The sequence below is a fragment of the Coenobita brevimanus genome, chromosome 106 (assembly GCF_032717465.1).
Source record: "Coenobita brevimanus isolate Jiangsu-jjx chromosome 106, ASM3271746v2, whole genome shotgun sequence".
Lineage (NCBI taxonomy): Eukaryota > Metazoa > Arthropoda > Malacostraca > Decapoda > Coenobitidae > Coenobita > Coenobita brevimanus.
In genome coordinates, this window is record NC_137059.1 from 6,002,791 (window position 1) to 6,030,567 (window position 27,777).

The 27,777-nt window shown below is 42.6% G+C and overlaps 1 protein-coding gene across 1 annotated transcript in view; it reads left to right on the forward strand.

Annotated features, from left to right (window-relative positions):
- Positions 1 to 27,777, forward strand: part of LOC145416442 (F-BAR domain only protein 2) — a 264,247-nt gene that overhangs the window by 136,420 nt on the left and 100,050 nt on the right. The window contains exons 10-12 of the mRNA XM_080285396.1: positions 1,263 to 1,362; positions 6,086 to 6,294; positions 14,028 to 14,161. Coding sequence (XP_080141522.1) covers positions 1,263 to 1,362; positions 6,086 to 6,294; positions 14,028 to 14,161 — 443 coding nt within the window. The remainder of the gene's footprint in view (positions 1 to 1,262; positions 1,363 to 6,085; positions 6,295 to 14,027; positions 14,162 to 27,777) is intronic.

The window sequence follows — 27,777 nt, forward strand, 5'->3', positions numbered from 1 at the left end:
TGGTTTGTGGTTTGCCAGTATATCACTGTCTTGAGTGTGGGAAGGTGATAGATAAAATAAGGTGCAGCAAGAGATCCAAAGCTAGTTTTGTACTTTCTCTTGTTTTGAGGAAATCAGCATGCACTGTTCCTGTTGGGTCTGTTTCTTCTCTAAAATTCCTGTCATTTCTGTATGCACGAGGCACTGATTGGTGCATGTTTTGAACCTCTTCCTGTAAGAATTTTAGACACTGGAGTCAACACCAAGTGATGGCATTTTTAAATAATTGTATGCCCATTGCAATTGTACCATAACTTTTGTCACTATTTTAGCTGTCTTTGGTCAGTCTCTTAGAATGCTGCCTTTTTTGGCCTTTCTCCTAATACTGTACTGATGTCAGTTAGCTTATATCTTTTAGTTAATAACTCACACTCTCAACATGTGTTCCATCCATTTAAACACACATATTGTTAAGTATATCATTGCTGTATGTGATATCAGGGGTGAAAAGCCATGAAGCCCCTGAATATTGTATATAACATAAATACCTGCCAACACAATTACGTATAAATGCCGAGGTGAACAGTAAGTTAAAGGTAGAACAATACAGGAAAACAGGGGTGAAATTAGGACAGGCTGTATATAGCTACTGGCCTAATGTGGCTACTAAAGCACATAAAAAAAAAAAAAAAAAAGGAGTCATGCTTTTCATCAAAGATGAAACGTACAGTGGAACATACAGTAGTTCATAGATGGAAAGAAAACCAGAAGAGTGCTGTGTATACCCACTTGGCTATTACAGTAATGTGCAGTAGTTCAGGTGAGGCTGCATGGCAAGCAGATTATTGTGCCAGATATGATGTACTTTTGTCTTGGCTCAGCCAGTGTCACATAGCTGAGCGGGGTTTCAGGATAATTATTACAAGCACAGGGCAGCATCATGAACTACCACTCAGCCACTGGACTGGTGTGTGGCAGAAATGAAGGTTGTACCCTTCTCTTTACGGTGCCTTCATTGACCCAAGGCCATGCTTTGATTTACAGACTTGCTGAAATTATGTTGAGAAATTGTTGCCTGTAATTATTTTAGAGTACAGGGTATTCATTTTATTTATATATATATATATATATATATATATGCTGTATATAAAATTTGGTAGCTAGAATTCAAAGTATTCATGAAAGAATGTAACTACTGTTTACTAATATTTTAATGTTTAATGTTCTCTTGGCGGTTGACTTCCATATCATGCTATTGACGTTTGTTAATTTTATTCCTTCAGGGTTTTTAAAAAGCAGAAGAGACAGAAAAAACAAAGAAAAGAAAGTTAAAAAGAAGAAAGATGCAGACTCATCTAGCAACAAGGAAGAGAAGAGTGACAAGTGAGTGACTTTAAGCAGTTTTACCAGGTATTGTGGTGGTAGGTGGTGGTGACTTGCATCCTCTCACTTGATGTAGTGCTACTTACTTCTTCCTTCCCAATTCTCATTCTATCCACTCACTTGATGTAGTTCTGCCTGCTTCTTCCTTCCCTTTTCTCATTCTGTCTCTGTGTCTACCCTCCTCTCATCCTACTTGTCCAATTCTTTCCTCTCAGTTTTTGTTACTCCTCTTTCCACTTTAGGTGGCTGTACACTGAGTGACAGGCATAATGGTTTCCTGTAATCCTGGAAGCCATTTACAGTGCTGGGTGGTAACCATATAACCTAATTATGAGATGAAATGATACCTCCTGTGGTGCCCATGATAACTGGGTGGAGACACAAATGTGGTGGCCATCCAGAAACCAAACCTGCACACAAATCCCAGCACCATGCTGTGGTGAAGTGCAATCTGCTGCAAGGGAACATCAGTTCACCGCAAGGGACGGCCTTGCAAGGGGCAGTTGCTTGCCTGCAGTTGGTGTGTCTGCCCAGCTAGACAGACTGAGGTTACTCAGCATCAACTACTAGCTATTGTAGGACTTTGCTTATGGATGTAAAATGTTCCGAGAGGTTTTAATTGTGTAGTTTTGATAGTTATCATATATGCCATCATATAGTAGACGATGTTTTGCAGAGGGTATGTACCATCGTAATACGTCAAGAAGCATTTACTGCTTACACTTAAAACAATATTTATCGTTGTAGGGATGTGACAGCTCCATCACCATGCACATGTCAAGTTGTAGGTTGTGCTAGGCAGAAGGGGAGAGATGGGCATGGACTTTTTTTTTTTTTTTTTTTTTTTTTTTTTTTTTTTTTGAATACTGCCAAGCCACATAGAAAAGATGAGAAATAGTTAGGATGACAAATGTAAACAGTCATAAATTAAAATAACTTGCCCAACCAGGTAAATGTCCATGTATTTCTGAAACTGAACACTTTTCTACTTGTGGACAACTAGAGCTCAGAACCTTAAGCAGACCTTTCCTCTTGTCATGGCAGGTTAACAATCCTCACTTAACTGTAGAATGTAATTAATGATGTCCTCTAGAGTGTATACAATTTTGCGTAGTACCAGACTACTATTAAACATATGAGAGAGAAAGAGAGAGAGAGGTATTTAATCTCTCAGAAGAATGATCAGATGAAACCTCCCCTGCACTTTCATTATGGTGGCTTATGTGCATGTAGACAGATGGATGCTTAGTAGTGTCATCGACGACATAATTGGTACAGAGGTATGTTTGAATGTACGATTGTGACTTGTAAGGTGTTTGTGTGCATCAGGGGTCGTTTCTGAGCCCCTTATTATTTGTCATGGTGCTTGAAACACTCCAGCATGACTTCAGAAGTGGACTTCCATGGGAGATGTTGTATGCTGACGACTTTGAGTTGACTGCAGAGAATGAAAAGAAGGCAGAGGAAAGTTTTAGGAAGTGGAGAGACGGTATCGGTCACAAGGGTTTGAGAATAAATGAAGATAAAGCAAAAATGATGATATCTAGGGCTGGTGGCAGTACTTCCAAAGCAGAGAAGTGTGGCCATGTGCAGTTTGCCACAAGGATGTGGGAAGTAACTCCATCTCGTGTAGTAGTTGTGATAAGGGGGTGTAAGAGATACACAGTAGTGGTATTAGAGGAAGACTGAGATAATGATGGTTTTAGATGTGTGGTGTGTCGGGGGGAACACAAAGAGATTATCAGGCATGAAAGAATTGATGTTTCTGATGAGTCTCCAGAGTGAGTGGAAGACTTTTGGTATTTGGGGGACATAATATTATGTGCTGGAGGTGGGGCTGGAGCTGGTTTTGTGACTAGGGTAAGGAGTGATTGGAAGAAGTTCAGGGAACTGTTGCCTTTCCCGACATTGAGAGAGATCTCCCTCCATGCTAAGGGCTTTTTGTATGTGGCGTGTTTGGTGGTAGGTGGTGGCAACCCATCATCCACTGACATGATTTAGTGCTGCCTACTTCTTCCTTCATCCTTTTTATCATCCTTTTTCTGTGTCTGCCCTCCATCTTTCCTGTATCTCCCATCTTTCCTGTCACTTTCAATTCCTCATCTTTCCTTTTCAGGTGGTTGTACATTGAGTGAGAAGCCTAATGGTTTCCTGTAAGCCAGGAAATCATTAACAATGCTGGGTGGTAACCACATAACCAACCCATATGTGTTCCTTACATTTCAGCAAGTGGGTTGGTTGAGGGTTAGTGCCCCTCTCCGTAAAACAACTAATTCAGAGTCAACCACCCTTTACAGAACTATAGCATCTGGCTGTAGATAGGTAGATATATAAATGTGTTAGGAATGTAATGTTGTATTGTAGTGAGACCTGGCCATTAAAGGATGAGGATATTTGTAGACTCAGACATACAGAAAAGTCAATGATTAGATGGATGTGGAGTGCCTCCTTGAATGCAAGGCCTGGGGAGGGGGGGAGGGATAAGAGAGTTGAGAAGAAGGATTGGACTGGAATGTATTGATGTTGTGATGAAGAGGGGTAGTAGTAGTAGTAGATGTTCCTTAGGCAGTCTGGCCGAACAGCCCCCGAGTCCCTAAGGAAGGCCATGGCCGAGACCGAGCTTTCCCACAGAGCTCTCAATGAGTGTATGTTGTGTTGTTGACGTAGGTGATTGTGTGCAATGCAGTCTTCCATAATGTGCTTAATAGTATGGGGTGCTGTGTTACATTTTGGACAGGCATCAGCGACAGAGTCATCCAGCCTCTTCTGGTAACTTAAGAGGGCTGGATGAGGGGTAGATTGACTTGGTACGGGCATGCTGAGAGGATGGAGGATGACAATTGGGTGTGGAAGGTGAGAAGTGTGAATGTCAGGAGTAGGGTTGCGAGAGGCAGACCGGAAAAGACTGGGACGAGGTCGTAGAGTGTGACCTATGAGATAAGGGGTTGAATAGGGGGGCTGCCAGAGATTGAGCAGCATGGAGGGCTACTATTAGGTGACTGAAGTTGACACAAGCAAGCATATTGGGGCCTTTATAAATGATTCGAAGATGGCATTTGCACTCGTCTCTGTTGGGTGTGTTGTGTCAGTGTTAGAACAGTAGTGTGGTATTGGAGTTCAGGCAGCAAGTGAAGTGGAGTGAAGTGAAATAACTGTCAGTTTAGGTGAGTTGGAAACTTGTTTTTATACCTACTTCTTCCGGGAAGCAACAAGTGTAGTTCGGAGAAGTGAAATAACAACCAGTTTAGGTGAGTTGGAAACTTTCTTTTAGATTTTATTGGGTGGGTGACCCTTGGCCAAAAGCATGTCCCACTGAAACTATGATATAATTGACTCTACATGTGTATTAAATCATTATGCAGTGAATTCAAATACATCTTCTTGTAAAATAGGGCCTACTGTATAAGTATTTATGACAACAGCAACAACATCTAACTCATTTTGCCACATGTAAACAGGAGCCAAATGGCCCAGGACTAGGCTGCTCAGTTCTGACATTGAAGGTAATGGTGACCAGTCTTACTTGCCAATGAGTGGCATAACTTTACCAAGGAATGACAATGCTTAGGTGGATGTGCAGTGTGTCCCTGCAATCAAGGCTTGAGGGGGCTGGGTTTACAATGGAAGAGTTGAGAGGTAGGATGGGACTGGAGTGTATTGGTGTTATGATGAGGAGTGGTAGATTGAAGTGGTTTGGGCATGTGGAGAGGATGGGGATGATAATTAGGTGCAGAAAATGAGAAGTGTTAATATCGAGGGTGGGGTTGCAAGGGGTAGACCGAAAAAGACGTGGAACGAGGTCATTAAGTGTGACCTCAGGGTTAAGGGATTGAAGGACAGGGTGGCTGCCATAGATTGAGCAGCATGGAGAGCCGCCATAGATTGAGCAGCATGGAGAGCTGCCATTAGGTGACCAAGGCCGATGCATGCAAGCGTGTTGAAGCCTTCAAAAACGAAAATGAAAATGAAGGAATCCCTAGAATCCCTCAGATGGAAATCTGTACAGACTCCACCTTGTTGAAGCGCCTTACCCACTAAACATCCAGGCATCATTCAATTATATGGTTACCATCCAGTGCAGTAAATGGTTGCTGGATTACAAGAAACTATTAGGCTTGTCTTCAGTGCAGAGTCACCTGGAAATGGAGGGAGGGAGAGAGAGAGAGAATGTATATACAGTGGCCTTGCATCCAACACATTTTTCTTCTCTACTAATTGCCCTTAGTACAGTAAACTCAAAATATTGAGGAAAAATGTAAAGAATTTTAGTATGGAAAACTTACATAGTATGATTTGCTTCCTCAGATGTGCCTTATTTTGTTTGAGGGGGGATGGGGACTCCATTATTCTGGGAAGTTGAAAGTTGCCGCAGGCACTGAGAGCATACATTGACCGGGAGAGGTGACAGAAATGAGTGTCAGTCTCCTTGTGCTTGCTGGCATCCTAACACCAAAAGAGCAAGTTGGACAGTGCCATTTTGCAACCTGCGCATATTCATCATGCCAAATTGCAATTTTGTATGTTTGCCCCTCATGGTTTGCAACATTCTAGGGGGTTTTGTACCTTTAATTAGTCTTGTCTAATGTAAATAATTTTCCCCGTAAGACTTATTGTTTGTTCAGTATTGAATTAGTCCGGTACAGCAGTGTTGTCTGACCCAATTACTATATTGGATATGAGACCATTGTATGCATTTGTACAGGTTTATACATATTTTTTCCAGTGAAGCTAATGATGATGGAGGACCAAAGGCAGCAGAAGCGATTTACAAAGGAGCACCTGCACTCCCACCACTACTGGTGGACAAGGATAATAGCAGCACCAGTGGCCTCACTCCTGGTGAGGACAAAGATGGTTTTACCGTCCAACCCAGTGACACCAGGACGCCTGGGCATGACAACAGTTTTGATTCTTCCTCTGACTCTGACTCAGGTAATGGTCCAGTCCATAGTTTGGATGATTCTTTTCTGTATCTTCCCATTGTAACTTGGATGAATGGCAGATGTGTGTAGTTAATGCAAATGGCTTTAGAACAAATGATCTCAGAAGTCCTGTGAAATGCTCACATAGAGGTTTCAGTTCAGTGTTTGTACATATGTATTGTTGTGAAGATATTGGCCACCATTGATTAAACAATATTGTGGGATGTGAAGTAGGGGATATGAAGCTGGAGGGGGGGAAGGATGTTAGGAGTGGGTGCAGGAGTTCATATCTTAGAAAGAGAGCATCCCATATACTGATTGTAAGAGATATTGATTATTTTTTTTAATATAAGGTAGGTTGGACAGAAACACCCATCATTCACTCATTAAATATACAGTAGTGCAACCTTTATGTATCTGTACAGTGGGGGCACTCATCATCCACTCACTTGATGTAGTGCTGCTATCAGGTGACATCCTTTTTCTCTCTTCCTTCCTTCTTTCCTTCTGTCCTCTTCTGTCTTTGTTTCCTTCCATCCTCTCCTGTCTTTCATTCCTTCATTCTTTCCTCTTCCTTATGCCTATGAGTGACTCTATACTCCCTCTTGTGTCTTTTTTTCCTTCATTCTTTCCTCTTCCCTTTGCCTATGGGTGACTCTACACTGAGTGACAAGCCAAATGGTTTCCTGCACACCAAGAAACCATGTACTGCGTTGGATGGTAACCATATAACCAAATTGTGGCGCCTGGTGGCTTAGTGGGTAATTAACCCCTTAACCGCGGGGCGTCACTTTCGTGACGCTTGGGAGCAAGGGATCATACCATGGGGCGTCACTTTTGTGATTCTGTGTTATTTTGAATTCACCCGGGCTTCCAAGTGGGGGCTTGTATCATCTATTTGTACTGCCAATGTCCAACACTAGTCAGCACTGCTAATCTCATCTGTACTCCCATCCATTGTTGACAATTTAGCCATTTCTCCCGGTTCTTGACTCCCCTCCCTACCCCCCCTCCATTACCCTATCCTCTCGCCTGCCCGGCCGTGCTACGCTAAGTAAATCTTCCCTGGAATTTTTCACTGATTTCATCCATTGAAATAAGCCCTATGCCCTATTCTTATACCAAATAATATATACAAGAAAGAAATGAGGTAAGTGAGAGTGCCATACACCTGGAATTGGCTAATCATCACCTGACAACACCTCACGTGCACTCGTTCGCTAATTTTTGCTGTTTTTTTCCCCTTGAAATATGCCGTATAATCTATTTTCGTAATAAATATACATATAAGGAGGGAAGGGAGAAGCCTAAGTGATATTTACATTCACCTGGAACTACCTAATTTATAATGTATTGTCTAGATTTCTTGCCAATCATTTCAATGCTATACATAGCTGTTTCAAGAGCTAACGTTGGTAGTATTGAATATCCCCTAAGTAGGCCTCCACCCCGGCCCTCCCTTATCAGTTCACTCTCATCTTCCGAAGTGGAGGTACGTCTGTTTCCTCTTGCTGACTTCAGGGACTTTTTCACCCCCATGCAAAAGGCCCTGTGACCTTTATCCCCTACTAAACTTCGTGTGGAAAGAGGCAAAGGGCTGACAATTGATAAAAGAGTGACTACGATCTTTCTATTGAGTAAAACAGTGCAAGTGGCATTGTAAATAATGTGTAAACAGCAAGTGAAAGTAATGAATGTAAATATACGTGAACAATAGAAAATAGTTTTATAAGTTACTTCAAGTGACAGTGCATAACACAGTGTAAATAAAATAGAAATGTAAATAACGTAAATAAAATAGAGAACGTAAATAGAAATGTAAATGAGTAGTATTATAAGAAGACGAGTATATACCCTAGGAGTAATGAAAGTGAAAGTTTCACTCTAGCATGTCTGAATACTATGAGTTATGAGAGTGAAGATGAAAGTGACATTCACTCTCAGTGCTAGTATACAGGACGAGAAAGTGAATGCTACGTATTTTACTGAAAGAAATTGAATCCCTACAGTGACAATAAACTAATACTACTGAAGGAAACTTATGGATAAAGACTGTAGATATATATAAGTGTTATATAGTAATAGAAATATAAAGTGTGAGGGGTTTTATGAATAATAAATGACAGAGTACCAAGAGCGAACTAGCGCAAGTGCGACGGTCAGACGTGCTCATAATTTTCATTGCTTTCACAGTGTTTTTTTTTTTTGGAGTATGGATCCCAAACTACTTGAAAATCTTAGAGTAGTGTTTATAGTGTTAATATCTGGCTGTGGTAATCATATTACGGGTTGTCGGGAAATGTAAAGTGAAGACTTCGTTACCCAACTTCAGAGGTCTCCACAAGTCCTACGGTAACTGACGAAGGCTTAACAAACATTCCAGGAGAAAGCTGAAGGTATGTGCCATAAGCATATGTAATTTTAATACAGTAATCACTCTAATATCCGGACGCCCAATAACCGAACATCCCCACTAACCGAACCTTATCGTCCTGGGATCAAACATTCCCAAAATGGTCCGAAAATCCAAAAAAATTGGAAAAAAAATTGATTTTTTGCCGTCCGTAATTTGAACTTGCCGCGCGCGCCGCGTGAGAGCATTGTTTTGGTTCGTCATTCCTCCGACGTCTGATAGAGCGCCGCTGCATCCTCCCCACTTCCCGCCTGTCTCTCACCGCGACAAGACCTGCACTGTTCGCCATGGCTGCCCACGTGCTCGCTTTTGTGGTGGTGCCGTACTTGCTGCAAGGCCTCCTGCTGCTCTCTGCCCTACTCTTAGTGTGTGTGATGATGGCCCCACCTCCTGAGAAAAGGAAGAGAGTGGTGTTGACTCTGGAGAAGAAACGGGAGATATTGGAGAAGGTTGATGCGGGTTGGTCTTCCTCTCGCATTCTCCGCGAGTTCAACCTGGCCCGGTCGACTTTGTTCGATATCAAGCGTTCCCGAGACAAGCTCATGCAGTACACGGCTGACTTCTCGTCGAGAAGCAAACGCAACGTGGAGAGGAAGGTTATGTTTACCCCCAAGTATGCAGAGATCGACCGCTCCACGTTGATTTGGTATCGACAGCAACGTGCAGCTGGTGTGATGGTACGTGGAACGGAGCTGAAGGCTGCTGCTGAGAAGTTTGCAAGGCTTCACAACGCCCTTGACTTCAAGGCATCCGAGGGTTGGCTCTTCGCGTTCAAGTTACGACATGGCCTTACTAACCGTAAAGCACATGGCGAAGCATTGGACGCTAACGAGGATGGAGTGGACGAGTTTCGGCACAAGGTGAAAGGCTTGATCGACAGGGAGGGCCTCACTCTCGGTCAAGTCTATAACGCTGACGAAACTGGCCTATTCTATCGCTCGGTGCCAACGAACACTCTGGCCGATGAGACGGAGAAGCGTGTACCTGGCCGCAAGCTTTCTAAGGAACGGATATCTGCTTTGTGTTGTGCCAATGCTAACGGCATGCACCGGCTTAAGCCCGTTATTGTTGGCCGTGCAAAGCAGCCTCGGTGCCTTCGTGGGGTGATGGATGTCCTTCCTGTCGTATGGTACCATTCTTTGAAAGCATGGTTCACAGCTGTGATTTTCAAAGACTGGTTTCACCATCACTTCGTCAAGGAGGTCATACATTACCAGACAAAGACACTGGGAATTCCTCGCGACCAGGTAAAGGCTCTCCTTCTCCTCGACAATGCACCTGCCCACCCGTGCAACAAGGACTTGGTTGCTGAGAATGGCCGTATTAGGTGCATGTTTCTGCCACCTAATACGACTGCTCTCATTCAACCAGTGGACCAAGGAGTGATCGTGGCAACAAAGCGCCTGTACCGTCGGAAGTTCCTGGACGAGGTGATGGTGGTTCTCGAGGACGAGGACGAGCGCAGGGAAGGACGTGACACTCGAGGCAAGCGGACTTTGGAAAACCTTCGCCGCTACAACATCAAGTCTGCGCTGTACAACTGGGCTAGTGCATGGAAGGAAGTCCCTGTGAAAACTCTTGAAAATGGTTGGTCTCGTCTGCTTCTCGGAACAGATGTGGAGTACGATTTCCTAGGGTTTGACGTGGATGACTTCCATGCACGGCTACGTACGCACGGCGACGTTGTTGATGTGGACGATGTTCGTGAGTGGTTGGACGACGACGAGGGCGATCCTGGGTATCAGACATTGTCTGATATCGAGATCGCGTCTTCGGTTGCTGGTGTCAGTCCCGAACTTGAAGATTCCGACGACGAAGACGATGATGATGCAGACTCCGCCCAGCAGGACACTACTCCAGCCATCCCCAAGCTGAGCGCACTCCGGGAACATCTAGAGTTCGTCCTAGACTACCTGGAACACCCGGACTGCGACAGGGAGATGGGGCCCTTGGGACTCGTGGAGGAAGTGCGTGCTTTCCGGCAGCGCATCATCAATCGCCAGAATCGTCGGTCCTTGCGTCAGTCAACGATTGACAGTTTTTCAGGCCCGTGACCCCCGCTGTGCCAAGCCCTGGTTCCACTCCATTGCCTCCCCAAGACAGGCCCTCATGCTCCGAGCCACAGCCCAGCACATCAGCTACAGTGGAGTCACCGCTCGACGTGAGTTTGCGGCTGTCTTCAGAGTCTTCTGTAGTCGGTACGCCATCACCACTACCCACCGATGCACCCCTTGGATGCCTGCCAGTGATACTCTCGGGCTCTGACAGTGAATAAACAGCAAGAACTTCTCCACTAGACCACACGGGAATTTTGAGTGTTGTGCAGTGAAAAAAACGGTGTGTTGTGTTAAGGTTTTCAAGTTGGGAGAAAAGACTAAGTAGAAAAGAAATTTAACGTAACTAACCTTCTTTGTTTTGGCTTTGGAAACTTAAAAACTTGGGAAAAGTTAATGTGCAACACTTAAATTTAATGGAACATTATTTGGACTAAAGTGAACACTGTGAAAAGAACGGACTTCTGTGTGTTAGTGACTAAGTTCAGTGCAAGACTTCAGGAAGAGTGTAGTGCAAGTGCTTCAGGAAATCGTTCTTACTGTCAGAGTCCGAGAGGAGGCGGTTATTCATCGAGGTGGCCAGGGACTTGCTGTAAGTAGCCAGAATGTTTCATGTTGTACTATTTTCCATACTATATTTACCAGAATGTTTCATATTGTATTTTTTCCCATACTATACTTACCAGAAAGTGTCATACTGTACTTCTTTCCATACTAAACTTACCTCATGCATGTGCAGTAGGAATGTGTTTTTCAGAGTTCGGTTAGGTTAGGTTCGGTTAGAGTCCATAAGTACCAGAATGTTTATTAATGTATGAACATACTTCTAAACCCACATTTTATGTTTCTATTGCATTTATTTCAGTCATTTATGTGCCTTATTGGTGTGATTTGGGTGTTAAATAGGTGCTATGCATGTCCGGAGGGAGTTGTATAGGTGTTTCTCTGTGTTAGGGTCCGTAAGTACAAGTCCATAAGCTGGGGCCCAATATCTGGAAGAAACCAATATCCGAACCTACTGATGGCTCTATTGATCCGGATATTGGAGGGGTTACTGTATTCTAGGACTAATAACTGATTTTTGGCAAATATTTTTTGAGAGTCTGTCAGAGCCCGAATAACCCCGCGGCACACGCAAAACATCGGTAAACATGCCCGCGGTGTAGGGGTTAAGGTGCACCAGTCGGATTGAGCCTGTACTGGTGTAAATGCAAGGGGTGGTTGGGGTTTATTGCTAACGTAATGCCACTCAGGGATGAGTGAGGCTGGTCACTCTCATCTTAAATGTCAGGTCCAACTTGCCTAGCCCTGGGCTCCTATGCTCCTCATGGGGCAACTCAGGATTAGATGATGATGATGACAACACAGACTGACAAGGCAAATAGTTACTTAAGAATAAAAAAATGTTACTCTTGAGTGGTTAATTGTAGAACTTGTCCCAGGGATTAGGAAAGATAGAATACTGCCCTGTATTTCCTCCCTATCCTTCAGAAGGAGGATGGGGGACTGTAGGAGATGGGCAGTTTCAGCATACAATCCACTGGCTTCATGATTAGTTAATCAGGGGGCTACAACAAGAACAGCAGCAGCAAGACTGGACCAGGAATTCCCTTATCATAAAAAAAAAAAGAGAGAGAGAGAGAGAGAGAGAGAGAGAGAGGAGCAAGAATTGAGTGAATATAGGAAATATTAAAAATTAATACTGGGTGTGGAAGAATGCCCACAGATAAAAGAGAAATACAGGGACAGGGGAAAGTCAGTTTGTGTACAATATTACGCTGAAAACTTCCGAATGTGAATGATGTGAGTTGAGCAGTGGTTAACATGATTGGATTTTATTGTACACAAAGGCGGTGAAATGTGATATCCAAGACTATACCACTGGTGTATGTGAAGAAAATCATTGAAATGTTTGTCATATGGGAAGCTGACATATGTTGATGAAGTTTATCGAGAAATGTTTGAAATATAATTGGAAGGTGGCTGTAAAATATCTATGAAAAATGTGCTGGAGAATCTGGGTGAGTGGAGCTGACTTGTGCTATTGGAGGGGGGGAGGGGAATCTTTGAAAGATCTGTAATAGTATTGATTAACACTTTTCAGTCTTATGAGTGCATCTGTACAAGACCCCATGCGCCTGTTAAGGGCATGATTCACTGTGCTTGCAGGATTTCAGAGCTGAATTTCAAGCTATTTCAAGGTTTGTCTTTAATGAATACGCAATGTAAACCGACAAGTTTGAAACCTGCAGTGTGTGCCGTGAGAGTAGGGTTCAGTTCCCTTCATCACTGGTACAGTTTGTCATGGAATTTGGATCCATTTGGAATCACAGGGTATTCTTGCTCATGGCTGAAAGTGATAAAAAAGTAATGCAGGTATCAGAATGTTCAGTGCAGTGATTCTCAGCCTTTGTCTTCATTTGTACCCCATGAATTATTTTGGTATTGGTTAATTACCCCTAAACCAACAAACACAGCAAATTGTGCATCACCGCTGCACAACAGGCAATGCTGTGAAACCTAGAAGCCCATAGCAAATGCAGATAATTCCATAAGTAGCCTTAAAAAGATATCCACAGCAACAGCATAGTTAATCATAAAACCAAAACCATTTTCTGTAATGGGACACTTCAAGTTGCTAGGCAGCAGTTTCTCCTGTATTGTCCTCATCCCGTACCCTCTTGGAAATGGGTGGACCATGTTGAACTCCTCACAGATGCTGTGCAGAAAAAAAAAATGAAAATGAAAGCATGGTTATTGTTACATTATGGTACATTGATTACATTCACAAAAGAGCAATAAGATTTCATAGTTATTGTATTTTCATCACTGAACATTGATATTCCTTATTTCTTTACTTTGTTTTGCTTTGAATGGATCCTGTCCTTTTCAGACAGATAATTTTGTGGCAAAAAGGTTTGTACATTTTAAGATACATTGATACCATAACTTCAAAATGTTGAATGATGAATGAATGGTTCAGCAGCCCATATAAATATGCATTTTGTTGATAGTTCACCCATTTCTATGCCTTCCAGTTCCTATTTATGGATTCTTCCACTTCAGTTTATGAGAAATAAGATTATGATGAACTGTCACCCATGTACAGTACATTGTTTTAGTTATTGCACTACCAGTAATCATCAGTCTCATGTTCTACACCAAAATTAGTGTAATTCCTTCTGTCACTTGTGTACAATGCATCATTCATTGAGTTCATCCAGTCATTATGGTATTTAGTCACCATATCATTATCATCTTGTACATGTTGAACAGATGCAGAGGTGGACAAGAAGATACATGTAGAGATCAAACCGATCAGCAATGGAAGTGCACCTATGTCTGCCAGTGTAGATGAATTACGTGCTACTATTGAGGGCATGTCTTTATCTCCAGTCTCCTTTGCCTCAGTAAGTATTTACCTCTCTTTCATGGCAGACATTGGTAATAATAGTTAACTACTAGTATACACAGGTTTTATATTGCAGGGTTGCAGTTAAGATATGACTCCAGAATATAGCATGTGTTTACCAGTCATTTAATAGAATTATAGAAACTCAGGAAAACTACCTTCAAGAACCAGTAATATGTAAGCAGAGTGAAGATATATTTTGATTGAAGCAATTACCTTAGAAGTACTGTAGAACTTTTTATTGGAAATTTGCAACTGTGATGCTAACCTCGTTAGGAGTAGTACACACTGCAACGGTAGAGAATGTAGTGGTACAAACTACTACTAGTTCGTTTTAGGAAATGAATGCAGTTGAATGGAATATTCATTCATTCATTCCTCATCTAATCCAATATTGCCCCATGAGGAGCATAGGAGTCTGGGGCTAGGCAAGTTGGTCCTGACATTTAAGATGAGAGTGAGTAGCCTTGGTCATCCCTAAGTGGCATTACGTGAACAATAACTCCAACCACCCTTGGATATAAACCTGCATTGGCTCAGTCTGATTGGAGCACCCTAATTACCTACTAAACCACCAGATGCCATTCTTGGTGTACAGGGAACCATTTCACTTGTCACTCAGTGTAGAGTCACCCATAGACAGAAGGAAGAGGAAAGAATGAAGTAAAGAAGGACAAGAGGAAGAAACGAAGAGAGGAAAGGGCAGGCATCTGAGAGCAGCACTACATCGAGTGAGTGGATGGTGAGTGCCCTCGTGTACTGTAATGATGAAAAAGCAGTTCCACAGTTAAAATATTTGTGTTTAATGTGTTTCCAAAACTGACAGTTTGAGCAAAGTATTACAGTATAATAAACAGAGAATATGATTTTCTCTTTCCACAATACAATATACCACTCTGGGGTGAACAAGCTTGGTCACCCATGCCACATACATTAGGACTGAGCAGCCCAGGCTGTTAAACTTCTGATGGGGGAAAAAGGATTGGATGATAGATAGATAAATAGGAAGTACTTAGAACAGGAAAGAGTGCAGTTTTTCAAATTCTGTAGTGAGGCATACTTGCATAAGTATATAAGGGTACCTCTGTGGAAGTTAAGAACACACTTTTAGTTTGTAGGTGTCAAAAGTTATTCATTGAAATTAATCACCATTGAGTGCTTTGAAATATCCTACCATATATGGTGAAATGAGTGCGTTGAAGTATCCCACCATACGTGGTGAATGTTCATTTATGAAAAATCATGCTTTAATAGATATTCCTATATTAATGCTAATCACTCCTCATTATCCAAATCCAGTTTTGCATATTTTCATGGGATGGGTAGGTCATTAGCTCTGCTTTGTGTTTTTGTGGGCATTAATCAGAGGAGGAGCAAATCCCAAGGTTGGGGGGGGGGAACTCCTCCACTCCTCATATTTCTAAGTTGGTACAGTGCTGCTTAGGATGTATTTGCTGGGCATAAAGTGATAAACCACAATTTTGGAAACCATGCTTGTTCTACAAGCAATAAATTAGAAAATATACAGTTAATATATTGCATGCTTTATGGCTTTATCAGAAGATTTGGTGGTGTTGGTATGTAAAACCTGACTATATATATTACATACCTGTTGAAGGGTTATGTTATCGGTATATTATGTTTACTTCTAGAGACCATTGACCATACTGGCATGTGTAGGTATTCACATGATGGTAGCTGTCCTCATGCCACAGTCTTGAACCATTTCCTGCAGTTCTCTATCATGGAGGTCTCCATACAAGACATTATGCCATATCCTCAGTCACTGTATGAATTTTTATATGGTAGTTAGGTTTGATTACATGGTTGTATAAAGATACTGTTGCATGTGATACGTACCATTATGTATGATAATATAAGAGTTGTTATTATTCTCCCTCAGAATTAGATCTTTTGCAAGACAATCAACATTATCATTTAAAAAATTAAAGGACGCAAGGAAGGCATCTAAAAAAAATATGTGTAGACACCCGTGATCATTGAGCAAACAGCAACAGATTCTACAAGACACTAACAAACATGCCACACATCTAAAAACTCCTCGTATGATCTCATGAAGCCTTGCTAAACATTGTTGGAACTATTCCCAGCAGGAAGAACAATCAAACATCTTATACTACAGTACTGTGCATCAGTGAGTCACAAAACCATGTGTTGAAAAACACACACACACACACACACACACACACACACACACACACACACACACACACACAGAAACACCCTTTCCATTCACCTTACGAGCCCAGCAGATGATTGTAAACACCAAAAACTCCAAAGCAGCAGGACTGGACCAGATTGCAAACATCCCCTTAACACTTTGGCTGGCCCCGCATCCGCGTCTAACTACACCCCAAGGTCAGCTGGGGCTTGCCAGGCAGTGAGCAGTTACTCGCAAATGTTCATATTCTTTTCTCATTTCTGACCTTATTTTTTGTGCAGCATTATTCATTTTAGTGTCAAATTGTTTGCAGTTGATTTTTCTATAAAGATATATCGACATAAGGTTGAATAGAATACCAGCATTACCAATACTAGAACAGAATGTACGACGACTTGTGAAAAAACGTAGGCAGTTTGCATAAATGTTTATACTCTTTCTTTATTTTCGATATTTTTTTGTGCTGTTTTATTAATTTTAGAATGTGGTAGGTGGGGTTGTTCATCATCCACTCACTCAATGTAGTGCTGCTCTTGGGTGCCTGCCCTTTACTCTCTTCCTTTCTTCTGTCCTTCCTTCCACTTCCATCTTTCTTTCCTTCATTTTTTCCTCCTCCTCTTGCCTATGGGTGACTCTACACTGAGTGACAAGCTAAATGGTTTCCTGTACACCAGGAAGCCATTTACTATGCTGAGTGGTAACCATGTAACCAAATTATGGCACCTGGTGGTTTAGTGGGTAATTAAGGCACTCCAGTTGGATTGAGCCTGCATAGGCTTATATCCAAGGGTTTATTGCTCACATAATGCTACTCGAGGATGAGTGTGGCTGGTCACTCTCATTTTATATGTCAAGACCAACTTGCCTTGCTCCGGGCTTCTACACTCCTCATGGACAACATAGGATTGGATGATGGATGGGTGGATATATATACAGTAATCCCTGTATTATCCGGACGCCCACTTTCCAGACTCCCCACTTATCGGACATTGTGGGCCTGGACCTTCAGAACTCAAAAATGGCCAAAGAAAAGAAAAAAATCCCCCCAAAAGCCGAATTTTTTCCCACCCATAATTTGATATTGCCGCACGGCACTGAACAGCTTTACACCACGGACCCTTCACCCCTTCCTTCCTCTCCCCTCCCCCCTCCCCAGTCAGGGTTGCCATTTGGTATTTTTCATTACCAAATGTGGGCCAACTTGGTATAGAAAAGTTCATTTGGTAGTGAATCATCATGATTCATTACCAAACAGATTTTTCACATGTATGAAGATATGGAGATTGTGGACTGTCTGTTCTCTTTGATTAATCTGCTAGCATACATAGTGCAACAGTAAACATGCTGCTGATTACAGTAATCCCTGTACTTTCCGGACGCCTACTTTCCAGACACCCCACTTACCAGACATTGTGGGCCTGGACCTTCAAAACCCAAAAATGGCCAAAAAAAGAAAAAAAATCCCCCCAAAATCCAAATTTTTTCGCACCCGTAATTTGAAATTGCCGCGTGGCACCGAACAGCTGTTACACCACGGACCCTTCACCCCTTCTTTCCTCTCCCTTCCCCCCTCCCCTGTCAGGGTTGCAATTTGGTATTTTTCATTACCGAATGTGGGCCAATTTGGTAATGAAATATTCGTTTGGTAGTGAATCAGAATAATGCATTACCATACGGATTTTTCACATGTATGAAGATACACAGGATGGAGATGGTGGATTGTTTGCTCTCTCTGATTAATCTGCTAGCCAACATAGCGAGAAAATAATCAACATGCTGTTAATTATAAGCAGAGTGATTACATGTATTTCCACTTGTATATATAATTAGTGCAGAATAAAAGCTAGCTTTACAAATTTGGTAATGAAAAGTTAAATTTGGTAATGAAAATTTAGGAGTTTGGTAATGTGGCCGTTGCGATCTGGAACTCTGTTTCCTCGTCACCAACACACTGCCCAACTTTGATTGCAGTGGATGCTTACCGCAGTGGAAGCCACACGTGCTCATTTTTTGTGAATAAACTGCAATACCTTGCCACTAAACCACATGGAAATTTACAGTGTTGTGCAGTGATAAGAAATCAGAATTTAGAGTGCAAAGGATTAACTGTGGAGTGCAAATTGGCGGTTGAAACTGGTCGTTGAAACTGGTGTCGTGCAGTTAAGAATAATGTGCAGTGTTAACCAGTTATAACTCACAGTGTAAAGAACTAAGTGCAACACAACACTGGATTACTGTACATGCTTCAAGAGGATTTTCACCACTGCCATAACCTTTGACAAGGTGGCCATAGACATGCTGTAAGTACCCTGGCTGAGGTACATTCACTTCTAATTCCTCATTCTTTGGTTCCTTTTCATTTATTTCATGCTTTATATCCATTATTGGTGTGAATAGGGTCTTAAATAGGTTTAAGTAAGTGCTATGCATGTTCGGTAGGGAGTTATTTAGGTGGCTTTCAAAGTTAGGCTGGGTTAGGGTCCTTAAGTACAAGTCCAGGAGGCTGGGGCTCACTATCCAGATGGGACCACTTTCCGGACATGCCTTTGGCTCAATTATGTTTGATAGTAGAGGGATTACTCTATAGATATACTGTATATATATATATATATATGGAGCCTCTGTGGTACAGTGGTAGAGTGTGCGTTTCGCATGCTGGTGAGTGCAGGTTCGCCTCCCGCCAGAGTTGTAAAAACTTTGGGAAACATTCACCAAGCCACTTGCTACTTTGGCGGACACAAGGGGTGCTGTAGTTGAACCTGTGTCGCATACTAGTATGCTTGTACCCAGTCGGCTTAAGGCGGGCCAATTACACTTGGTTCACAGACTACACACACATCCAAAGCCACTACAACACTACAAGCACACTCACAAGCACTTGTTACCCTACATACAGTCTCACCCAGACAGCCTAAGCCACTGAGTAGAGATACATTGGCTCTATCGTCCCTGCTTCGGTAGGGATAGGCCGGTCCTGCAGTGGACCTCAACGGCTGATGATGGTGATGATGATGATGATGATGATATATATATATATATATATATATATATACAGTATATAGAAAGATAGATAGATAGATATATACTTTATAGATATATATATACAGTATATATATATATATATATATATATACAGTATATATATATATATATATATATATATATATATACTGTATATATATATTGCCAGACGCCATAATCCCGTAAGAGGTGGCCGTTTGACTTTGAGTTATTTGTTTTACGGGGAGGGGCACTAACCGTCCACCAACCCACTTGTTGACACGTAGGGAGCACATATGGTTTGGTTATATGGTTACCACCCAGCGTTGTAAATGGTTTCCTGGTTTACAGGAAAGCATTTGGCTTGTCACTCAGTGTAAAGCCACCCGTAAAGGAAAGAAAAGCAATAAGAAGAGACAAGAAAGATGGAAAAAATAGGAAGAGAGGAGGACAGACACAGAAAAAGAATGATAAAGGCTAAGGAAGAAGTAGGCAACACTACATCGTGAGTGGATGTAGTGCTGCCTACTTCTTCCTTATATATATATACTGTATATATATATATAAAAGTAAACGAAAACAAAGCAGCTTTTCACTCGGAAATAAGGAACAGATTTTATATATATATATATATATATATATATATATATATATATATATATATTGTTCAGGTGCTTGAGGGTGCGAAAGTGGATGTATGTGGAATAACTGAAACACAATGGAGAGGAAAAAGTGTGAGAGAATGGGAGTATGGATGGGGTATATGTGCAGGAGTAGGTGAGAATGAGAGGGCAAAGGAAGGAGTATGTATAGTTGTGAGTAAAAAATGGAAGAGGAGCATGAGACAGTATGGATCAGTTGGGTCAAGGATTGTGTGGGTAAAGTTGAAAGTTGGAATACAAATGTGGGCGATTGTGTGTGTGTATACGCCAACGCAAGATCGTGCTAGAAGAGTGAGGGAAGAGTTCTGGACAAATCTAGAAGTGTGCATGGAAAAGTTTGGAAGGAATGAGAGAGTGTTTTTGATCGGTGATATGAATGGTAAAGTTGGGAATGTGAAGGTGGATGGAATAGTTGGTGAGTGGGGTGTGCCTGCTGAGATAGATGAGAATGGGAGTGCGTTAGTGGACATTTGTGCTGGGAGGGGGTTGGTGGTAGCCAATACCCTCTTCAGGCATAAAATGATCCACAGGTATACATGGCGAGTGATGAGAAGGGTGGGTGGTGAACTGAATGAAAGGAAGGCAATGATTGATTATGTGTGTGTGGATGAAAGGATGCGAAGATGTGTAATGGATGCAAGAGTGTATAGAGAGTGGGGGAGTGGACTTTCTGACCACTACTTGGCGGTGGGCAGAATTAGGATTCAAGTAGGATGGAGGAATAGAAGAAGGGAAGGACGGGAAGAAGGAGTAGTTGCAAGGAGAGTGGAAAGGTTACAAGAGGATGAGAAAAAGGCAGAGTATAAGAGAGAAGTGAAGGAACGATTGGGCAGAATAAATTTCCTTTCCAAAAATGCATCATTTGTTTTATTTTCTTAAATAATAATGCCGCATATATACGTGAGAAAAAGGAGCGTAAGTGTTTGGCAGGAAGTCAAGAGGTGTACATCCTACCTGTGAGGAACCTCACACCACACTGAGCCAATCAAACCAAGTGAGCATGCACACACCAGCTGTGGCAGGCTTAGCTCCACCCACTTTTGCCTGTCATCCAACAACAATGACGACTCCCTAAATATTTCTTTAGAGCTTACATTGGATGACGGTCAGAGTCGTCATACTGATGTCAGAGGTTGACAAATGCATGACGACCCAGGTCGTCATTGATAAGTCTAAGGGTTAACTCAGAAAAACACCTACTTGGCTCCCTACTGGACATGCATAGCACCTAAAACCCTATTCACACCAATAAGGGACATAAAAGAGTGAAATAAATGCAAAGGAACCAGAGAATGAGGTTTTAGAGATAAGTATGGAAAATACAGTACAATATGAAACATTCTGGGTACTTAAAACAAGTCCATGGCCATCTCGATGAATAACCCGCTTCCTCTCAGACTCTGACAGTAAGAAGGTATACCTGAAGCACCTACAGTAATCAAGTCTTGCACTGAACTTAGTCATTTGCACTCTGAATTCTATTTACTTAACACTGCGCACTCAGTTCTTATTTGCGCTCCATTGTACATTCATGAAATCAGTGTTGCGCTCTGCACTTAGGTCTTTACACTCAGAATTCTAATTTCGTAACACTGCACACTGTTCTTTTCACTGCACAACACTGTAAATTCCTGTGTGGTCTTGTGGCGAGTTCTTGCCGTTTATTCACTGTCAGAGTCTGAGAGTAGCTGATGCAGGTGGCCTAGGGGTGCATCACTGGGACTTGGTGATGGACTACCCACTGCAGATGACTCTGAAGACAGGCACAAACTCACGTCCAGTGGCGACTCCACCGTGCCTGATGTACTGGGCTGTGGCTCGGAGGATGAAGGCCTGTCTTGGGGAGGCAGTGGTGCGGAGCCAGGGCTGGGCACAGCGGGGGTCACGGGTCTGAAAAAGTGTCAGTTGTTGATTGACGCAAGGAACGACGATTTTGTCGATTAATGATGCGCTGCCTGAAAGCGCGCACTTCCTCCACAAGTCCCAAGGGCCCCATCTCCTTGTTGCAGTCCGGGTGTTCCAGGTAGTCGAGAATGAACTTGACATGCTCCCGGAGTGTGCTCAGCTTGGGGATGGCTGGAGTAGTGGCATGCTGAGAGGAGTCCGCATCATCGTCCTTGACCTCATCGGGATCCTCAAGCTGGGTACTTGTACCTGCAACTGAAGATGCGATCTCGATATCTGACATGACTGATACCCAGGATTGCCCTCGTCATCATCCAACCACTCACGCACGTCGCCCACATCAACGTCGTCGCCATGCACACAAAGACATGCATGGAAGTCATCCACATTGAAACCTAGAGAATCGTGCACCACATCCATTCCGAGAAGCAGACAAGACCAACCATTTTCCAGAGTCTTGGCAGGGACTTTCTTCCATGCGCTGGCCCAGTTGTAAATGGCAGACTTGATGTTGTAGCGGTGAAAGTTTTCCAAAGTCCGCTGGCCTCGCGTGTCCCATCCCTCCCTGCACTCGTCTTTGTCCTCGAGAACAACCATCACCTCATCCAGGAACTTCCTACGGTACAGTCTCTTCGTTGCCACAATCACTCCTTGGTCCATTGGTTGGATGAGAGCAGTCGAATTAGGTGGCAAAAACATGCACCTAATGTGGCCTTTCTCAGCCACCAAGTCCTTGTCAGATGGATGCACAAGTGCATTGTCCAAGAGAAGGAGGACCTTTACCTGGTCATGCGGGATTCCCAGTTTCTCTGTCTGGTAATGGATGACCTTGATGAAATGGCGGTGGAACAAGTCTTTGAAGATCTTGGCTGTGAACAAAGCCTTCACAGAATGGTACCAAACGACAGGTAGGACATCCATCACCCCACAAAGACATTGAGGCTGCTTTGCACGGCCAACAATAACGGGCTTGAGCCAGTGCATGCTGTTAGCATTGGCACAACACAAAGCAGATATCCGTTGCTTGCAGAGCCTGCGGCCAGGTATACGCTTATCCGTGTCCTCGGCTAAAATGTTCGATGGCAAAGAGCGGTAGAATAGACCAGTTTCGTAAGCGTTGTAGACTTGACCGAGAGTGAGGCCCTCCCTGTTGATCAAGCCCTTCACCTTCTGTTGAAACTCCTCTACTCCCTCCTCGTTGGCCTCCAGAGCTTTGCCATGGGCCTTATGTTGGTAAGTCCATGCCGTAACTTGAAAGTGAAGAGCCAACCCTCGGATGCTTTGAAGTCTGAGGTGTCGTGTAACCTTGCGAATTTCTCAGCAGCAGCCTTCAACTCCATGCCACACACCAGCTCACAAGCAGCACATTGTTGACGATACCAAATCAGTGTGGAGCATTCATTTTCTGCATACCGGGGAGTAAACATCATCTTCCTCTCCATGTTGCATTTGTTCTTCGATGAGAATTCAGCTGTGTACTGCATGAGTTTGTCCCAGGATCTCTTGATGTCAAACAATGTCGAGTAGGCCAGGTTGAATTCACGGAGGATGCATGACCATCTCGCGTCCACCTTGTCCAATATTTCCCTCTTCTTCTTCAGAGTCAGAACCACTCGCTTCCTCTTCTCGGATGGCGGGGCCATCGTCACACACACGAAGAAGAGGCTGGAAAGGAACAGCAGAGCCTGCAGCAGGTAGGGCACCACCACAAAAGCGAGCACGTGGGCGGCCATAGCAACAAGTGTGCACTCACAACAAAAGACTGGCAGGAAGTGGGGAGGATGCAGGAGCGCTTTAGTGGATGTTGGCGGAACTACGCACCGAAACACAGCTGGTCCGCGCCGCACACCAAGTTCAAATTATAGGGGGGAAAAAAGTTGGATTTTTTGGAATTTTTTGTGTTTTGGGGGCATTTTTGGAGTTACTAAGTCCCGGGACCAAAATATCCGGTAAGTGGGGAGTCCGGATAGTGCAAGGATTACTATATATATATATATATATATATATATATATATATATACAGTATATATATATATATATATATATACACAGTAATCCCTCCAATATCTGATGTAATAGAGCCAAAGGCATGTCCGGATAGTGATCCTGTCCGGATATTGGTCCCCAGCCTCTTGGACTTGGACTTATGGACCCTAACTCAGAAAAACACCTATACAACTCCCTCTGGACATGCATTGCACCCATTTAAGACCCAAATCACACCAATAAGGGACATAAAAGACTGAAATAAATGCAAAAGAACCATAAAATGAGGTTTTAGAGGTGAGTTTATACAATATTAAACATTCTGGGTACTTACAAGTCCCTGGCTCCTGGACTGGTTTGAACCGCCAGCTTGCAGTCCACAGTTAATCCTCTGCACTCTAAATTCTAATTTCTTAACACTGCACAACACTGTAAATTCCCATGTGTTCTAGTGGCGAGGTATTGCAGTTTATTCACTGTTTATTCACAAAAAACAAGCACCTGTGGCTTGCACTGCTATAAGCATCTGCTCTCGATCGGATTTAGGCTGTGACTGTTGATGATGGCGGGGTAACAGAGTTGCCAGATCGCAACGGCCACATTACCAAACTCCTCAATTTTCATTACCATTTTTAATTTTCATTACCAAATTCGTAAAGCTAGCATCTATTCTTCACTAATTATATACAGAAGTGGAAATACATGTAATCACTCTCCTTATAATTAACAGCATGTTGATTATTATCACGCTATATAGGCTACCAAATTAAGCAGAGAGAGCAAACAATCCACCATCTCCATCCTGTGTATCCTCATACATGTGAAAAATCCATTTGGTAACGCATTATTCTGATTCATTACCAAACAAATTTTTCATTACCAAATTGGCCCAAACTTGGTAATGAAAAATACCAAATGGCAACCCTGACAGGGGAGGGAGGAGAGGGGACAAAGGAAGGGGTGAAGGGACCATGGTGTAACAGCTGTTCAGCGCCATGTGGCAATTTCAATTTACAGGTGGGAAAAAAGTCAGATTTTTTTTGGATTTTTTGCAGTTTTGGCCCATTTTGGGAATATTGGATCCCGGGACAATTATGTCCGGTTAGTGGGGGGGGGGGGGGGGGATGTTCGGATATTAGAGGGATTCCTTATACACAGTATATATATATATATATATATATATATATATATATATATATATATATATATATCCTCACACACATGAGGTGTGTCCGAAAAGAGACTGAAGATTTTTAAAGCGCACTAACTAACCTGCGTGCTGTGATGTAAATGAGAGCCCTGTGTAGTAGTGACTTTGACCTTTAGTCAAACACAAGCTGTATCACACCACATCACTTAGTCAATGAGGTACATGCACTTGAGTGAACGTGTCTTTAGTACACTTAGTGAATTTTGATCCATCTTTTGTATCGTCTGCATTTGGCAACCTTTCAGGGTGGATTCATCTTCAGGGGGGAGAAAAAGAAAGTTCACAGGGGCCAAATCCGGAGAGTAGGGTGGCTGGGGGACAATAGTTGCCTCACGCTTTGCCAAAAATTCACGGATAAAAGAGCGACGATTGAGGAGATATATTGTCATGGTGTGGTATCCATGTTTTGTTTGTTCCTTGCCTCAAGCCTCTTATTTCACACTTTCTCCTGGATGGTCTTCAGGACGTCCAAGTAAAACTCTTTATTAACTGTCTGATTGTGTGGAACAAACTCATGATGAATGATGCCCTTCCAGTAAGAAAAAGAGATCAACATCACCTTCACCTTTGAGCTACTCTGATGTACTTTTTTTGGTCATGGTGATGATGTTTCAACCTACCGTGATGACTGTCTTTTTGTTTCGGCATTGTAGCTGTAGCCCACGTTTCATCACCTGTTATATTTTTCAGAAAGTAAAAGGTTTTCCTAGTTTGAAACAGAATTTTACACAAGCGTGTTGCTCTTCAAGATCCTCCATTGTTCAGCTTCCAATAAATCATCAAGTGCACCAAACACTTATTCACTCAAGCGTGTGTGCCTTGGTGACTAAGTGACATGGCGTGATGCAGCCAGTGTTAGACCAAAGCTGTAGGTTATCGCTACACAGCACTCCATTGTGATGACAGTTTGTCAGCTAGTTGGTGTGCTGTTAAAAAAGTTTGGTATTTTTTGGGGGGATGAGGGAGGGACAACTTAGATTGGCCCAGGCTACACGGACTTTGACCCCCAACATATCTCCTGTGAACCCATGTTAAATCAACATCGAATAACAATTAATCGATATGTAATAGGTTTTCACTTTACATAACCCCATTACCTACCAGGCCACAACTGTATCCTGTTCAGACTACCCAAATACTGTTCACTAAGTCCTCATCATAAGTCTTCATTTTTCATGGTCTGTCAGTATTACTTCACAGTAAATTAATTAGAAATTTCCAGTTACAGGTCTTTTGTCACCTGTAAAACTGATTTGCCAGTTTCCTCCAGTTTACAATACAGTACACCCTCATTATCGACGTTTTTTTTTATTGACAGATTTGATTATCGACGGTTTTTTTTTCTGCTGGGAGTTAAATTATTATTATTAAAAAAATAAAAAAATAAAGAATTGTATTGGCACCTCCTAGCAAGTTTGCGCGCCATCCCGCCAGGTGTCTCTGGCTGCTCGCGGCATGTTCCCGCCGACCCAACAAACAACAGCATCAGTACACGTTTGTCTGTTGTTCTCATATCGTGTTCGGTCACATCTATCGTGCTTTCGCGATCATCATGGCTCCGAAGCGTCCTTGTAACACTCCAACTGGAAATAAGGCAGCTAAGAGAGCAAGGAAAGCACTTACCTTGGAAGTAAAAAACGAAATATTACAAAAACTTAGAAGTGGAATGAGCTATGCAGCGGTTGGTCGCGAGTATGGCATGAATGAGTCCAGTGTTCATGGCATAAAACGGAGAGAAAGAGACATTAAAGATGCTCTGGCTTCGTGCACACCAGGATCAGCTAAAGTAACGATGCATGTGAGAGATGATGCCTTGGAGAAAATGGAAAAGGCACTGAATATTTGGATTGAGGACTTAAACCGTCGACACATGCCGCTAGACTCCCAGTTCATCAGAAACAAAACAAAACAACTCTATGCTCGGTTTGCTGGTGAAAGCAGTGGTGTTGGTGAAGATAATGGTGATGAAAGTGAGGCAGGTGAAAATAGTGATGATGGTGATGAAAGTAATGACGATGGTGATAGGCCTAGTAATGTTGGTGCTTCTAGGCAAAAGAATTTTGCAGCCAGCAAGGGCTGGTTCGAGAATTTTAAGAAAAGGTATGGCCTACATAACATTAGGATGACTGGTGAAGCAGCTTCAGCAGATCAGATAGCAGGAGAATCGTACCCACGTGACTTTGCTGAACTTATAAGGGAGAAAGGGTACAGGCCTGAACAAGTGTTTAATGCAGACGAAACAGGCCTGTGGTGGAAGAAAATGCCTAAAAGAACGTGCATTTCGAAGGAGGAGAAAAGTGCGCCAGGCTTTAAAGCAGCAAAAGATCATGTGTCTGTGCTGTTGTGTGGTAATGCAGCAGGACATATGATAAAACCCATGCTCCTGTATCATTTGTTATAATGTTAAAGACGAGTTGGATTTTTTGTCAATAAAGGATATTTCTTGCAAAAGTTAAGCAGAGATTAAATATGAAATATACGAGCATAAGGAGAGTTGAATTTTCCTAAAAGAAGATCCTAGCGAAAGCTAGGCTAAGATTCATCTTTGATAGCATAAACTGCCATACAGTCGTGAAAATTTAGGTCTGGGAGAAATGGAATATCAAGAATGAAAGGAAGCTCTTGAGAATGAAAGTAAATAGGAGAGCGTGGTCTCTCTGGTATGAGCT